We start from the raw sequence: 16605 nt of genomic DNA, 5'->3' as shown, positions 1-16605 counted from the left end.
CATTGTTTTAGTTTCTGTGGATTGTAGAAAAGTTAGGGTGGATATTTAAATAACATACTGTATGCTGTAATGTATTTTGAAAACCATTAAATCTTACATGGTTATTATCAAAGCTGTTACGCAACTTCTCTTTCTCAGAATACCATGTAATTTCTACTTTCAAGAGGAATCCTCTCGAACAGGCCTTCAGACGGCCCAATGTAAATCTAACTTCCAATCACCTTTTATATCATTACTGGATTGCTGTAAGCCATAAGGCCCCAGCATTCCTGTATGATATCTACCTCAGGATTACTGGAAGAAGCCCAAGGTAATGGTGACTAGCTCTGTCTTGCCTGTTCCTCTGACTTTTAAACAAAGCTATGCTTACACTATGATATATATATTGATTATTTCAAATTTTTTTTCTTCCCCTGAATGCTTTATGACTAAAACTCAGCTTGCTTTTTTCCCTGAGAGCAGGTCCTTGAATTCAGAGTGACTTTGAACTTTCTAGCAGAAGTGGGGATGTTTTTGTTAGATAGTTTGGGTGTTTGAGTAGTCAAGGTAAACAGAATTACAAGGTCTAGCAAGTGATGTTTGTTCTTGAATAATAAATACTCAATATATTGATCCTTATTTTTTCCTACAAGACACCTCGTTAATTTGTATATCAAGATAAATCCATTAGAAAGTGCAGTAAGGCACCCTAACTGTAGTTTACAGTCCAGCCCCCTCTTATGTCAATATTGGACTGCAGTCAGCCCTACAATGCCTGCATTTTTTTGCATGATCTTTCGCTTAGATTGACAGGTCAAAAACCATAATAGAGGAGGACAGGGCTAAAGGATAAACATAAAAAGGAGGACAGGGCTAAAAATACCTTGCTGGTGAGGTGGTGGAGACTTACGAAGAAGACATGGCATGGGCATTACCTAGATGTACTAACTATAAGCAGTAACAACCCAGTGGCTACATTTTGAAGAGATTAATGACTGGCTCAATGCTGCTGTACAGGATATGTCTCTGATCAGAATCCTAGTTGGTCATTAAACTCTAGGAAGTGGCTTGCATTAAGATTATTGTTGCCATTATAAATTGAAAGTGGAATGGGAGATGGAGTTAATAATTGTGGGTTATTCTGTAGATGATACAAACCAACATATCAGATCAAGTTGTATCATCTCAACACTCCATTCAGTTTATAATATTTACACTAGTATCTTCTTAACAACTTAAGTGGTGAAAATGGCATAGCTCTGCTAAATAGGCTAAACTCAATTATGTAGAAGTATAAGACATCACTTCAATTTTTCAGATTTACCAAGCCATATGGTCTTAACTCATTGCATGTATTAGATTTTTGAAAGTATTTGTGTTCGGGCTCTATAAAATCTCCACTGTGGTGACAGTGTATTAAGACAAGTGTCCTGTAGTCTAGGTCTGTCTTACCAGGAGGGGAAGAGTTCTGTAACAGACTTGGCACTGCATCAGTAGAAGGAAGCCATGTGAGTGGTTTGTAGGAGAAAAGTTCTGAACTACCTTGGGTTCAGTTATTCAGTAGTGTAATACAGCAACAGTAGTGACAGGAGACTGTGCCTGTGGGGTAATCTTCCCACATTAAAAATGTAAGCTCTTCAGATCAAAAGAAGGTATTGAGTACGTTCCTAGCTTTTACGTTCTTTTGCAATGTTATTAATAAAAAATGGTAGAAATTCCCTGACAGATGTGAAGATTTCATCACTCACTAAAAATAGCTATACTATAAATGCCAACCTGCTGTCTTTCAAATGGTTAGGGAGTTGTGCTGCCAGAATCTTGTCAGTCTTTAAAAGTTGTCTAGTCTTTTAAGAATTTGACCAGTGGGTGTAAAACAACACTGTGAATAATCATGTTGTTTAGAAGACTCTTAGCAGTTTTATATTGTAACATTGGGAATGTTGAATCCTGTGTTTGCTTTTCCCGGACTTTCTTGATGTCTGAAGATGGAATTTAGAACTTTAATCAGTACTAGTACAGTTGGTGATGTTAAATATGTATTTTCTAGCCTGTGAAGTATTACTGATACAAGTATTCCTAATTAGTCTACTATAACAGTGGGTGGGTGAGTTTCCTATCATGCACAAGATTTCTACTTTGGAGGAAAGATGGGAGATGGAACTAAAACTAGCAATTGTTCAGTCACCAAGGTTACTCAAATGCACTTGAAAGAAAAGCTTTTAAGTTTGATACCCAGCCCACTTATAGGAATATAACTTTCATTATATAGTGCTCTTTTTTTTTGAAGCATTTAAAAAGTGGGAGCCTGCAATAGGAGCAGTAGAAGCAAATAAATATATAGATGCAAGCAAGGCATGCAGTGTTAAATCCTATATGTGCTTCGTGTGTTGTTTAATAATAGAAGAAACTTGAGACAGATTTTTACTCTGCCACTTCTCTGGTCTTCTGGTTCAAAGTACTTTGAAAGCTGCTTTAACTGATGGACTGAAGACAGTCATGGTATAGGAATGCACTGCTGTTCCTGTTGCCGTTCTGTCCAGTTGACAGGATGGTTGTAATTACCAGGCAGCATGTACTAGGAAACTTCTGAAGCCTTGGAAACTTTATTGGAAATTATTAAACTCAATAAAATGCTGTTCTGAGTGAAGAAGGGATGGCTTAATCTAAAATGTGACCTTTCCCACCACGATTTAGCAGAAAAAAACTTGAGCATTATAATAAAACCAGCACAAGAAAATTCAAATACTGTGCTAATTCGACTACATGTAGTCAATAGCCTGGCCACTCTGTGCTGAGTCTGAATACACTTCTGAGGTCTTTATTGCATACAATGTAGGAAAAATATTGAGCAATTGAACCTACACAGAAATGTAACTTCACTCATGTTACATGTCATAGTGTCAGGATATTGCACTGCGACTGAATGAGACATTTTTAGCAAGTGGAAGAGATAGATCAGGCCTATGACCCTTCAGAATTAAAGGATTACGTTTACAATAATAATTTAAAAAAATGCCTTCCTGTTCAGGAATTTTCTGGAAACTTACCTGCTGACATTTTCCTGCAATATGAAATCATTTGCATCTCGCTTGCGGAAGCAATGTTTTTACTGAGATGGAAATCTTTTTGCTGGTTTTGCATCTAGCTTAAGGCTCTTGAATTGAACAGGTTTTTGATAACATTAACAGTTAAAGTAAGAAATAATGTATATAATATGTCTTCCAGATTTTATAGAGCATGTACAATAAAGATTGACATAATGAAGATTTAATATTTTATACTAAATACTTAAGACTATTACAGCATTGTGGAACTACATAAATAGCGGTGATAATCTTTAGCATCTGAGTTTAAGGATAGCGTTGTCAGTAACTTGCCATATATAGTTAGTTGTGTAACAAAGCTTATTAATTGTCTAACTTTCATATAAGGCGTAGTTCTCTCTTGTAACTTAGCACAACAGAACCATACATTATCTAGAAAGAATTCAGTGTATTTGAAATCTTAAAGCCTTTTAAAATACAAACCCAGCAGGTCTTTCCAATTACAGAATGTGACATGACATATTTCAAGTAGTAATTCAGGGTTTTCTCCAGCAATTAATTTTCTGTTACTGCTTCTTATAAAGTTAAAGGGAAGGTGTGGTTGGTGTATGTAGGGAGGATGTAAAGGACATAATTTCATATCTATCACTTCAATTTAAAGCTGCTTAAAACTTAATATAAAGCACCTTTCATGTAGTTCCTGTCTTACAAACCAGAAATGAGTAGAGAGTACAGTACATTTTTGTTGAATAGATTAATGTGAGTTTTCCTCTTGGAAGCACTTGTAAGTTGTGCACAGAGATGCCGGAAAGATAAGAATACCAGTAGTATGTCTTACACTTCAAAATTTACAGTCAAAATGAAAACCTGAACAAAGACAAATCTGAAAGCTTGTTCTATGTGTTTTAGAGGAATCTTTAAAAAAGTATGTAATTAACTATATCTAATGCTTATGCAGACACTTGCAGTTTGGCAGCCTATAGATCCACTGAAGGATCAGTCTGTATTTAGCATCAGAACTGTTTTTAGCTTGGAGACAATAGTTGTGTGTAAGACCTCTTAAAAATGCAGTCACAGCCTTAAGCCAGGTCACTTTCAATTGTCTGCTATGGAAACATGCCCACCAAACTTACAGATAATTTACTCTTGCTTAAAATTTTTGATTCCTGTCATGTGTTTCCCAAACTGTTGTAATATATTTTGTGTTATAGTGGCAGTAAGGATGGCCTAGTAGAAGCAAAATTCTGCTTGGTATCTAGGTGAAAGTCTTGCATGCTGTCACACTGATTTGGTGACTGTTCAGTTGTTTATGATGATCAGCAGGTCTGACTTCTTTTCTGTCTTCAGCTTATGAAGAAGGTCTGATGCGATACTTGATGTACTGAATGATTATATATGGCTTTGGTATTTATGACTTGTAACCAATGGCTATCTGTGGAACAACCTATGAAGTATATATTTCAAAACTTCAGGTTGAGAGATAAAGTTCCATTATGTGTATTCATGATCTTTTTTGAGTCACGGGTGTATTCCTATTTGCTGGATGGTGCCATTGGAGTTACAGAACATAGTCTGCCAGAGCTGCACAAGTGTCTACTAAATGACACTCATTGCTGACTTCTCTGAGAGGCTGTCAGCATACCTTTTCTTCTTAAAAAAAAAAAAAAAGGTAGTTTCAGGTTGATTTAGTGCAAACTGACAAGCTGTCACCAAGAAAGTTGGTAGTCTTCTGCAAACTTTAATGAATCTAGCAATTGAGAGGATGTGAAGACAATTATTTTGGCTGATACATAAGAAACTAGCCCTACAAAGAAAAAAAACAACTGATGAGTGATGAATTTAATCAGGTGGTTCTGTGGTCAGTCACTAAATCCAATTTTGAGTTGGAGGGAGGGGAAGAAGTCTGGAGCTGAGGTAGAACAACTCTTTTCAGCCACTTGATTTATTTTTTTTTTTAATTAGCTTAGCTATGCTTTAAAATCATATCTATAAGTAGAGACAGCAAGATCCCCAGCAGAGGTTAGTCTACATTAGTGTTACCCCAAATTGGGATAGCGTTAGTTTAAATGTAGTTTCGTGTTTCATTAGAGAGAAGAGTGAAAACCGATGTCAGTAGCCAGCAATAAGCTCAAAGTCTATACTTGTCAAATCAGATATTCATTTGCATCGTTTAGTATTTTGCAGGGGTTCAAGTTTTCGTAAACTGTAGCAGTCTAAGCACCCTAACTAAAACTCAGCTGCTGTCCCAGCTTAGTGTAAGAACATGAACTGAGGAGGCACAAAAGGGCAAGTCAACTAAGTTAAATAATCTTAAGACATCAATAGATAGGCCTCTGCAAAAAATCTTAAGTACTTAGCCACCGTGTTCTGTTTGGCACTATTTTTTATCCAGACCGTTTTGCTATGAGGCCTTTGTGGCTTATCTGACCAGTGAGATCTTTGTTTTCCAAGTTTCAAGTTCTTTCCTGATTTTTTTTTTTTTTTTTTTTTCCCCACTGAAATGATACTGGTTTTTTTTTGTGTTCTGTTCAGTCCTGTTAGCACAGGATGTGTTTGGATGCATGGTCTGCATTCCTATTTGTGAATCAGAGGGACTGTGGCAACAGTGGGAGCTGACCTGAACCACCTTGCCCAACTGGTGAAACTTATAAACAGGTGTTTGAAAGCATCTAGAAACATCTATTGGTGGTCTAAGATTGGAATACAACTCTGAATTACTCAGCAGATAGGTTCCTGTGGGGTTCAAGGAAAAATACTTGTGCTTTTTGTGCTTTAGAGATACTCTTACTTTTTCAACGGTGTCTGCAATTTGTATTACTCCATTTCATGAGGTGAAAGAGGCAATTTTGGTATTTCCTTAGCTACTGAGATGGCAGCCATTAATGACACTAATGTGGTGCAAAATACTTTCTTTAGAAGAGTTTCTGGGACAATATGCTGTATCCCTTTTACAAGTAGGAATGCATCTAAAGCAGCTTTCAGAGAAAAATCAGTGTTTTTTATTGCTTCTATGAACTTCATTAAACATAACTGACTGTCCAAACCATTTCCAGTTAGCGCTGGGTTGTTCTGCTCCTCCCTCTACTTAAAATGATCAGTGTGGGCTGCTATAAGGATCAATTTGGAAGCAGTTCTGAAAGATGGAAATACCTTGAGCACCCAAAGCAGAAATTTAACATTAGGTTATGTGGTACTAGTTACTACTTAATAATATTGGGTGTTACAGTGCTAGCAGTAGTAATTTGAAACAATTTTCTTGTCATGAATGTGGGAACTTTGATTCTGGATAACTTGCATTTTTTTGGGGTCCACTTCAGATAGTCTGGGAGAGAAACTTGCCCAAATTGATCCTTATAACATAGTTTCTCCATACTCCAGGTTATGGTTTTGTAGAGTTGCTTCCTTGGCGTATTAAGGGATGATGGAAGGTTATTTCTGCATATTTGGAAGTAGCATGGAACTAATCACTTAACTTGGCAGGATCTACTATGGTCTTTCTATGCCCTTAAATATTTTCCTGCCCTTTGCAAAAGCAGTAGGGATAATGGGCTAAGCCATATTTCTGGTGGTTTTAAGCCTTGATCTTTTAGTCACCATAGTAAACCAGTTTTATTACAGAGATCTGGTGTCTTGCACAGTGTGCAGGAAGATCGGGGAACTTACTCCCTTGCTTAAAGTTGTTGGGTGTGTATGTTCTGCACTGTGCAATTTGACTCTCCTGTCAAGTTGTGTTGTTCAGAACAGCTAGATACTCCAGTATGTGGAAAAGTGTTCTGTGTTTGTCCTGAACAAAGAGTTACCAACAGAAGACAATGGGGTTTTTTCACTAAAAAAGATAAGAGGTTATAACTTATGGTTGCACTGGGAAGTAGGATTAGGAAAAAAGGACTGTCCTATAATTTCTGATTCTATATAAAGGTTGGACAGCCACAGTCCCCTTTAATAATATGCAGAAATACCCTATTGATCTAATATAACATGCAGAGCGAGGTGGGATATGTTAACATAGGGGTGTGGGGTTGAAGGGTTAAAAACCTCAAAATCTTACTGTCTGTCTTGTTTGAACTAATCTTTACCACTGTAACCTGTACATTCCATGCCTTGGACTGTAGGATGATGAAAACAATAACACGTCTTCATAAGGCCATGATGGTATTAGAATACTTTACAAGCAATTCTTGGATCTGGAATACTGAAAATATGACTATGCTAATGAACCAGCTAAACCCTGAAGACAAAAAGGCAAGTAGCTGTGTGATGTGGGCATGGGGACTGAAAGTGAAATATAAGCCCCTTTATTCAAGACTGAGTAAGGACATGAGCTGGTGATGCTGCTTACTATCATGTGGAGCTAATCCTAGTACTAACTCAGCACCAGAGATTCCTGTCGCATCCTTTCAGTTGTGCCAGGGCTGTGTTGTAAGTTATAGCTCATTGATTTGATCAGACATGAGGAAGGGCAGGACCCCTTGGAAGGAGGCCTGATGTAAAAGGTGATTGTCTTCGGAGTGGCCAGATCACGTGATCCGGTGTTGGTCATAGATCAACCAAGTGGCCAAGCTGTTAGGGTTTTCCCTAAGTCATGAATAAAACAAGGATTTACTACTTGACTGGTGTCTCTTTTCTGAGGAACGGGAGGTGGATTTTTGAAAGACTTTTTTGCTTGTTTTTAAACTAGTAAGCTTTTATATACTCTTCTCGTGCTCTGGTCAGTCACATGTATCTAAAGAAATGCAAGTGTAACTTCTCTCGCTTCTTTCTGAAGTGCAGTCTTGCTGTGTGACTAAAATTGCCCCATGCAGGGGGGAAAGTGTAACAGAAGCAGGATGACACAGAAGTCCTGAAGATCAGTGAGGAAGAAGGAAAAGTGTTGAGTGCAGGGTCTGAGTAAGAGTAAATGAAAGAGCTCAAAGGAAAAATCTTAGGCTTCCCACTATGTGCTGTTGACTATCCGTGAGCCTTTATTTTGGTGCTCTATTTTACCAGTCCCAAACTAACAGAAATACTTGTGTGGTGGGTTGATCCTGGCTGGATGCCAGGTGCCCACTGGAGCTGCTTTGTCACTCCCCTCCTCACTGGGCATGGGAGGGAAAATGTAAGTAGAGGGTCATGGATCAAGATAAGGACAGGAAGAGATCACTCACCAATTACAGTCATGAGTAAAAGAGACTCTCTTTGGAGAAATTGATATCGTTTATTACCAATTAAATCAGAGTAGGGTAATGAGAAATAAACCTAAGCCTTAAAAACTCCTTCCTCCACCTCTCCCTGCTTCCCAAGCTTAACTTTACTCATGATTTCTCTACCTCTTCCCCCAAGTGACACAGGGGGCCGGGGAGTGGGAGTTGCAGTCAGTCCATCACATGTCTCTGCTGTTCCTTCTTCCTCAGGGGGAGGGTTCCTCACTGCCCTGCTCCAGTGTGGGGTCCCACAGGACAGCTCTCCACAAACTTCTCCAACATGGGTCCTTCCCACGGGCTTCAGTTCTTCACACCCTGCCCCAGCCTGGGTCCCCCGCAGGGTCACACGTCCTGCCAGCAAACCTGCTCCAGCCTGGGCTCCTCTCCCCATGGGGCCACAGGTCCTGCCTGGAGCTGCTCCAGCACAGGCTGCCCACGGGGTCACAGCCTCCTTTGGGCAACCACCTGCTCCAGCAGGGGGTCTCCATGAGCTGCAGGTGGGGATCTGCCCCACATTAACCTCCGTGGGCTGAGGGCACAGCCTGCCTCACCGTGGGCTTCACCATGGGCTGTCAGGGAATCTTTGCTCCGGTGCCTGGAGCCCCTCCTGCCCCTCCTTCTGCACTGACCTGGGGGGCTGCAGGGTTGTTGCTCTCACATATTCACATTCCCCTCTCTGGCTGCAGTACCACAGTTTTCTTTTTTCCCTTCTTAATTACGCTATCCTAGAGACACCACCACTGTTGCTGAAGGGCTCAGCTTTGGCCAGCAGCAAGTCCATCTTGGAGCTGGCAGGCATTGGCTCTATTGGATATGGGGGGAAGCTTCTAGTAGCTTCTCAGAAGCCACCCCTGTAGCTCCCCCTGCTACCACAACCTTGCCACTCAAACCCAATACAACCTGGATGAGCCTAGCTGGTTTGCCCTAGTGGCTAGTATTGACCAAAACTATCTGATTCCTGCATGGGTGCCTGTGCTGCCAGATTCTCACCTCCCTGCCCCTCATCGCAGGGAAAAGTGGTGCAAATCTTACTGGATTCTTTCCAACTTACTCAAAATGTGTTTGTGCAGTAGTGAAGCTGTAATGGAACGGAGTCATTCCCCACCCCTGCGATGACTCACAGGAAGATACCTATATGTGTTAAAGTATTGCAACAGAGGTCAATCTCTGCCTTCCCCCCCCCCGCCCTTCGTTTCTGCTATAGTTTTGCTGGTTAATATTTAGCAGAATAAAAATCACTAGTCAGTTTTAAGAGACTCAAATTCCCTTATGCATTTGAAACAGTTTTCTGATCTTTAAAGTGTCTTTCCTATTCAAGCGTTTTGCAGAATCTAGTTCTGTAAATAAGAAAAGGCGCCCAACTTCTAAATAAACTTTCTAGAAGTAGGAAATAGAATAGCTTTCGGTGATTCTTGTGTGGAGAAGATTTCCACTCTTTCCCCCTTCCCCCCCCCCCCCCCCCCCCCCCCCCCCAGCAACCTGAATTCAGGAAAAGTTTTAAAAAACAAAACCAAAGTAACTCCAGAGCTTTGGGCTGTTAGGATTTTCAAATAGCTGGATTTCCAATAAGATGTACATACAGCAATAAAGAAATAGTTGAAATTATGGTTGAAACTTTACTGTCTTTACTTTTTACATTCTTGCTATGATGATATGTTACAGAAAATAATTGAGAGATTCTGATAACTTGCCAGTACTGGAAGGCTGTTAATTGTGTATGTATTTTATATCACAACTGGAACTACACACTGACCTTTAACTTACAAACAATGCTAAATTACAGAGGCTTGTTCTGAGGGATTGTCTTCATAACCGTAATGGCTTTAATAGGTTTATTTTTCACCATATAACACACCGGCTATGCGGTTAAGCAGCTTATTTGGAAGCATGGACTTGGGAATTCACTGTATGTGTAACAACTTTTAAAGCTGAATACGGTTTCACTGCACGAAACTGTGTACTTGTCTCTCGTTCCTTAATGGTCCTGCTTATTCTATTACCTGAAACAAAATTGGCAAAGTTAAAAACCTAGGAAAATCTTGGTATTCATTGGGACTTAAATGGGCTGTTATTGTAGAATCTTGAGGTGAGGAAATCTATACATCAGTGAAAACCTTGAGTTGTAAATTTACTGTAGTAACTTCCTCTCCTGAGGAAGATACTCACATGGTTGTTCCTAAAATATATTGGTGCAACTATAAGCACAGCTAAAAAATCTGCATTTATTGAACAGTGAACTTGGCACAGAGTATTGTTTATTCTATAACACATTGGAATTGTTTTATTGCTTAAAAGGAAACAACATAATATAAAACCCAGTCATTGCTAGAATGGAGATCCTTACAGACAGACAAAGTGGGAAAGCAGTGCACTTGGAAGTGAGGGAAGAATATAACTGCTGAGGAGCAAAAGTAAGGCATGAAATAGTTGAAATTTGGAAGAGATACTATAAGAATCTGCTGGTTGAGTCAGAAAAGGAATCTAAATCTAGATCATTCTTACATTTAAGGACAAGGAAACTTTTTTGCATAGAAGACATTTGAATTATCTGGTGTAAAGGCATTTTTTTTTTCCTTTAAATTACTGCATATAGCAGGTGAATTTTTAGATGACTAACAGTGAAAGCTTTTATTTTATGCAGACCTTTAATTTTGATGTTCGACAACTACATTGGGCTGAGTACATGGAAAATTACTGCATGGGAACAAAGAAATATGTGCTGAATGAAGAAATGTCTGGCCTCCCTGCAGCTAGGAAACACTTGAATAAGTAAGCATAAGTTTTTGTTTTCCTCTGTTTAAATTTTCTGTGTTCTCCTGCCCTTGTCAAATTTTGCTTATCCATATTATGACTTAATTGTGTTTTATAGTACCTGTTTAGGTCCTGTGCCATTGTTCAGTTCCAGTCCAGTGGTCTGAAGCATTTTCTAAAGAAGTCAGATGACATCTGTCATCTTTTATTTGTTGCTCTCAGTATTAATAGTTACAGTATTAGGTTGGGATTATGGTTGTAGCTCAGATCACTAGTGTATGCAGTAGTCCAGGTTTCTAATTTTTTTTTTTTCTACCCAGGTATCTTTTGGAGGGTAAAAAGGTACACAGTAACACAAAGGTCAGAATGGCTTGTTTGGTTAAGGAATTTTAGTAGAACAATAGTTGTTTCTTCTGGGAATATGATCTTTTGAACCAGGCAAGTAAACAGGCATGGACTCCCCACTTCAGAACAGGAAACTTTGATGTTGGTGCTCTAATGTGACCCCTTTTTTCTGTGGCTTAACTCCTCCAATTTGAATGCACTTTACTGTCCAGAATTTTACTGGCACAGTTGCCCTTGTTTTGTTATTGGCTGATTCATAAAGCTGGTTGTAGACTTTTTTACTTTAAAGTGAAGGAGAAGTGATTAATTTTGTTCTGCAATACGACTTCACCTCTGCTATCCTGATAACACAAAGAAAAATTGTGTAGTTCACTACTTGTGTTATTCGTCTAAAGACAAGGATTTGCAGTTGTAGAGTAAATTGGTGTGATGTGTTACAATGTCAAATATACTTTTGAAAGATGATAATCTGTGATTATGGTGGGAATAGCTGAAGAGGTGTTCCCTTCTGTGGTTTTTTTTTTTTTAAATTTAGATGCTGTTAAAAAATGCATAGGAGTTATACAGTTGTTATTCTTTGTACAAAAGATTGTACAAAAAATAACATGAGAAATAGCCTTGTACTGGAACAGCATCAGGTTGACCGCAGTTCTTGTTTTCTAAGTAGATTGTTTTGCAACAGGTTTAGATTCTAACATGTATTTATTTTGAGGCATGAAGTTGGTCTCTTCTGTTACCATCTAGCTCTTAACTCCGCTGCTTCAATATTAACCAGATTTGGCAGTGTAGGGGACCTGGCTTCTCTAGGGAGCTACTGAGTGTAATTTCTGCATATTGAGATGTGGGCTTTACGTTATGTAATGGAGAAGTTTATACTATTTTTTTCTACAAATAAGGTATGTAGAGGAAGGTCTAGCTATAGTAACACTCAGCCTTGTAAAAAAAGATGAGGGCAGTGAGTATTTCCGTAAAAAGAGCTGCCTTTGAAATACAGATTTTCATTCTCTACTGAACCAAAGAGATTGCTCCGTGTCTGAGAAATCTGAGCAAATTCTGGTTGCTTTTTGTCTTGATGCTTCCGTCTTTACATGTGAGAGGATTGCTAGAAGTCATGGTTGCCCTGAAAGGATACTTAGTTTCTCCTAATCTTTAAATATAGTTCCCTGAGAAGGAAGGAGTTTAAAATTGCAGTGAAGACTCTGGGCACTGTGGCTGGAAAATCCTATGATTTTTTTGTTTTGTCAGCATCAGTTGGCATTCCTTCTACACATACGTGAAGTTTTAAATATGTGGACGGGTGGAGGGGAGTTGATACTGTTAAATATTTCCTTGGTTTTGGGGTGGATGGCAGCCCTCCATAGGTAAGTTACCATGTCTATGACCTTTAAGAGGTTTTTATCAAGCAGCTATAAAGCAGAATTACATGTGGTTAGCTACAGGGCTGACTGTGTCTTAGTTTTCATGTGTTCCACTTTTCAGCAGTGAACTATGGAAAAGCCTTCTCTGTCTGGCCCTTCACTTATCAGCTGATGTCTGTCATTGACTTAATGGCATTCATAATGTATCTTGAGATGGATAGATAAATTCTACATTAGAAGTTAGTTTTTAGTGGTTTTTTTCCGGTAGTCTTGGTACCTTGACTTTTAATGATTTCTTTTGTTTTCCCTTAGGTTGAGGAATATACGCTATGGCTTCAATACAGTTCTTGTGATCCTGATTTGGCGTATCTTTATTGCAAGATCACAAATGGCAAGAAATATCTGGTACTTTGTGGTTAGTCTGTGTTACAAGTTCCTCTCCTACTTCAGAGCCTCCAGTACTATGAGATACTGAAGAAGAGAATTTAGCATTAGGACATCTATGCACATGGTGGTCTAACTGCACAAAGCCTGTAACATGTAGTCATCTCACATTTTGTAAAAGCATAATTTCATCTTAAATTTGAGTGCAAAATATACAGTATGGTATATGTAATGCTAGTTGTACATCTTCCTGGAAACAGAGAAAATAAAATGGTCAAGTGCCAGGTTGAATTGGCATTAGACAGGCATTTAAATAACTTTAATTCTTTGACCTGGGGAAAACCTTTTAGACCACTGACCAACATAACTGTGCAATTTGGAACGTGTTTGATTGAAATCTGCCTTAACATGAATTTTTTTTTTTTTTTAAGTTTTACTTCACATTGAGCGAGATAAATACTGACTTAGTAGTTGCTAGTTGCTGTAGACCTATTTATTTAAAATTCTAAATCGTAAAGGGTTTTGCAAGTTGCAAAAGTGTATAAATGATGGTGGATATCCTGAAAAAAAAAGTTTAGGGGCTTTTGTAATTGGCCTTTAGTTTTTGCCACTTCTTCCCTTATTCTCAAGGTAGAGATGCAACAGTGGTGCCTACTTTGCTTTTTAAAAAAAAAAAAAGAAAAAACAACAGAAGAAAGCCCAAAACCTAATCTTTCAACCTTCCTTAATTACTGAAAAGCCTTTTGTCTGATCTGGTCTTCAGAATGCATTTAATGATTCAGTTGCGTGCTCAAAACTGGCTGCATTCGACTTGTGTTTGTCAGCATGAACAGTCCGCTTCTCTGAAAGTTGAGTTGATCCTATCATTGGGTAGATAAAAGGAAATGTAACCCTGAGGGGGGCAAAAATAAAGTCATTGACTGTTTTTTTTTTTTTTTAAAATGATTTTTATTGGGAACACAGAGCCAGCACTTGCTTGTTACACTTCTGACTTCAAAAAGTAATTGTATTTGAAAGGAATTTATGATGCTTAGTTGCTGTTTCTATTACTGGTGATAGCTGGACAAACTATAGGCTTTCATTAAGAGATACACCTGTTTTAAAATTCTAAGCAATGTTAGCAAATACTTCATGAATTATTTTTTTAAAATCTGAGCTATGAATTTTGATGCATGAACAACACCAATGCGTAAGCACACTTTCTCATCCCTACCCCAGTAAAACCTCTCATTTTATGGGGCAAGCAGAGCAAATGCGTCAACATGAAAGTATGACATGAAAGTATGTTAACAATTCTTCCACCTATCTTTTAACTCTTGTGAAATTGCTAGGTTTAAACTTGAAGTAATGTGGGTTTCATGCATGTTAATTTTTTTCACTAGGGAAAACATCTGTAACAATAGCAGGTTGTAAGAAGAGATTGAATCCTTGTTTAAGGCTGTACATGAAGATCCCTTTAAATTTTGGTTGCACAGAATTCTGAGAACACCTTAATGTTCCTTTAATTGATGCACTGACCACCACCCTTGCCCAGTGTTTGTTTATTAAAATCAGCTTATACTGATGAATATGTTCTTGAATCTGCTTGGAAAGGCAAATAATTACTTAATTACATAAGAGATAGATTATACTTGCCCTTGGTAGTTTTTTGTCTGATTTGAATTAAGTATGTAAAGAACTTATTTTGCTATTCTTGTGAAAACACTTTCTTTAAAGAGAACACCTTTCACACAGGTGTATATCTCATCTTGAAAAGATACTGGCTTCCTTGTCGAAGCTAAATATTCTGTAGTAAGTAGTTAAGCTGTAATTCCTTTTTAAAATTACTTGTGTATATATAAAGCTAGTGATGAAAAGCCTAAATGGTCTAGGACCACACCTTGTGTGAGAGACCTCTGACTGTGGCTGAAAATAAATTATGGCTTCTGTGGTTGAAGATGTTACACTTAAACTAAGTACATTAGGTGTATTACACTTCTAGTTGCCTCCCCAAGTATCTTACTAGACCTGAAAGTATGCTTAAGCATTCCTGCATTGTAGATTTTTTTTCCAGAGGTGCCTACTATCTAATGACACCCCTTGTCCCATGTTGGCATGTGGCTGAAGTTTGCAAAAGACAGATACGTCATATTCTGAAAATGATTCTGTGAAGGAATTCACTTATGAATTTCGGTTTTTATAACTATACACATGATACTTCTAATGTTGATTTGTTAATACTGAGAGCTATGAAGCCAATTAACTGATGATTTCTGGTCCAAACCACTGCTTAGAAATATATTCTTTTGAATAAATAATGAAGAAAAGAATTACTTTGAACAAAAGGATATACAACCTCTACTCTTTAAACATTTGCCAATTTAGAAACCAAATTTTTTTCCCTCTTTGGAGACTGTGTTTCTGTGCACTATTGGTATCTTACACAAATGCATCGGTCATTCTATTTAACTGACAATAGATTCAGTGTCACATTTATTACATTAGTTTTGTCAGTCTGTGAAATTCTATGTGAAACTGCTGGGGTTTTTTTCCATATCAAAACCCTGTTCTCTTTGCAGTTCTTCATACCAGTGTGTGAACGTAACAGATGTCAATCAGAAATACGGCGGAAATGTATTTTGATACAGTAAGCTAGACTGACTGTACTGACTAGCAAGTTACAGGACGTATTCCAGTTAGTTATATAGGAAGAAGAGCAGTCTGAAACAACATGATCACTTAACAGCTACTGGTATTTAAATTTGGGACCAGGAAAAAAAATTACATTTTTCTGTAATGTTTTTCTCTGCTGTAGGAACAGGTGTTTGGAAACAAATGCTGAATCTGTGAGCTTTTATAAGACATAAACAGAAATATTGGGTGCCTTTGTTTGTAAACCAAAAATAAACAGATCCCTTGAAAGTGGTGTTACAGTGTTTGTTGTATTTTTGCATGTTATTAGTGTTAATTTCTGGAAAATAACTGGATAGTGCAAATGTCATCTTGGTATACGTGAACATGCTCTTTCCTCTGTGAGAAACTTTGAAAATCAAGTTTATGACTAATACTGCATTTTAAAAAGCAAAACAAAAACTTTCAGAATCAACCCCCCCCAAAACAACAAACAAAACTCCCAAAACTCTATACCTTCATGGGGTGATATCAAAACACATGATGAGGTGTGCTTGGTCATGGTGACTTTCTTGTATGTCAGCTAGTTTTCTCCTTGCCTGTTTATTTGTAGCATTTGTTTCAAATTTACTTAAATAGATGGGTGCTTTTTCATGTGGTTTTGCAGTAGATTTTGGATTAACATTTTAAGGAATTGCAAGCAACTGTAGCTCTTGGTAGCATCTACATTTTGTGGGGAGGATTGATATGGTAGCATTAAGTTAGTGCGTCACAAAAATGGCTTGTTATTTTGTTTTTTAACCTTAATTTCTTGGAATCCTCAGATTTCATGAATTTGTCCTTTTTATTAAGAGCACACTTCTAGAGATCATGCATGAGCTGTAAGCTGTGGTTTAGGGGTCTACCAGTTTTAAAGCTTTCCTTGACTTTAAGACTTAAACTACCAAATATAGA

The 16605-nt window shown here is 38.0% G+C and overlaps 1 protein-coding gene across 3 annotated transcripts in view; it reads left to right on the top strand.

Moving 5' to 3' along the window:
* Nucleotides 1-15946, top strand: part of FAR1 (fatty acyl-CoA reductase 1) — a 39700-nt gene extending 23754 nt beyond the window's left edge. For 2 of the 3 annotated variants that reach the window (XM_056354014.1, XM_056354015.1), the window contains exons 9-12: nucleotides 139-310; nucleotides 7136-7265; nucleotides 10845-10972; nucleotides 12970-15946. In XM_056354014.1, coding sequence (XP_056209989.1) covers nucleotides 139-310; nucleotides 7136-7265; nucleotides 10845-10972; nucleotides 12970-13132 — 593 coding nt within the window. In that variant the 3' untranslated portion in view covers nucleotides 13133-15946. The remainder of the gene's footprint in view (nucleotides 1-138; nucleotides 311-7135; nucleotides 7266-10844; nucleotides 10973-12969) is intronic. The other variant, XM_056354016.1, reaches the window with a different exon arrangement.
* The last annotated feature ends 659 nt before the right edge of the window (nucleotides 15947-16605 follow it).

Source organism: Falco biarmicus, chromosome 10 (genome assembly GCF_023638135.1).
Source record: "Falco biarmicus isolate bFalBia1 chromosome 10, bFalBia1.pri, whole genome shotgun sequence".
Taxonomy (NCBI): domain Eukaryota; kingdom Metazoa; phylum Chordata; class Aves; order Falconiformes; family Falconidae; genus Falco; species Falco biarmicus.
The sequence above is the reverse complement of the archived record's forward strand: the minus strand, read 5'-3'. Positions and strand labels throughout refer to the sequence as shown.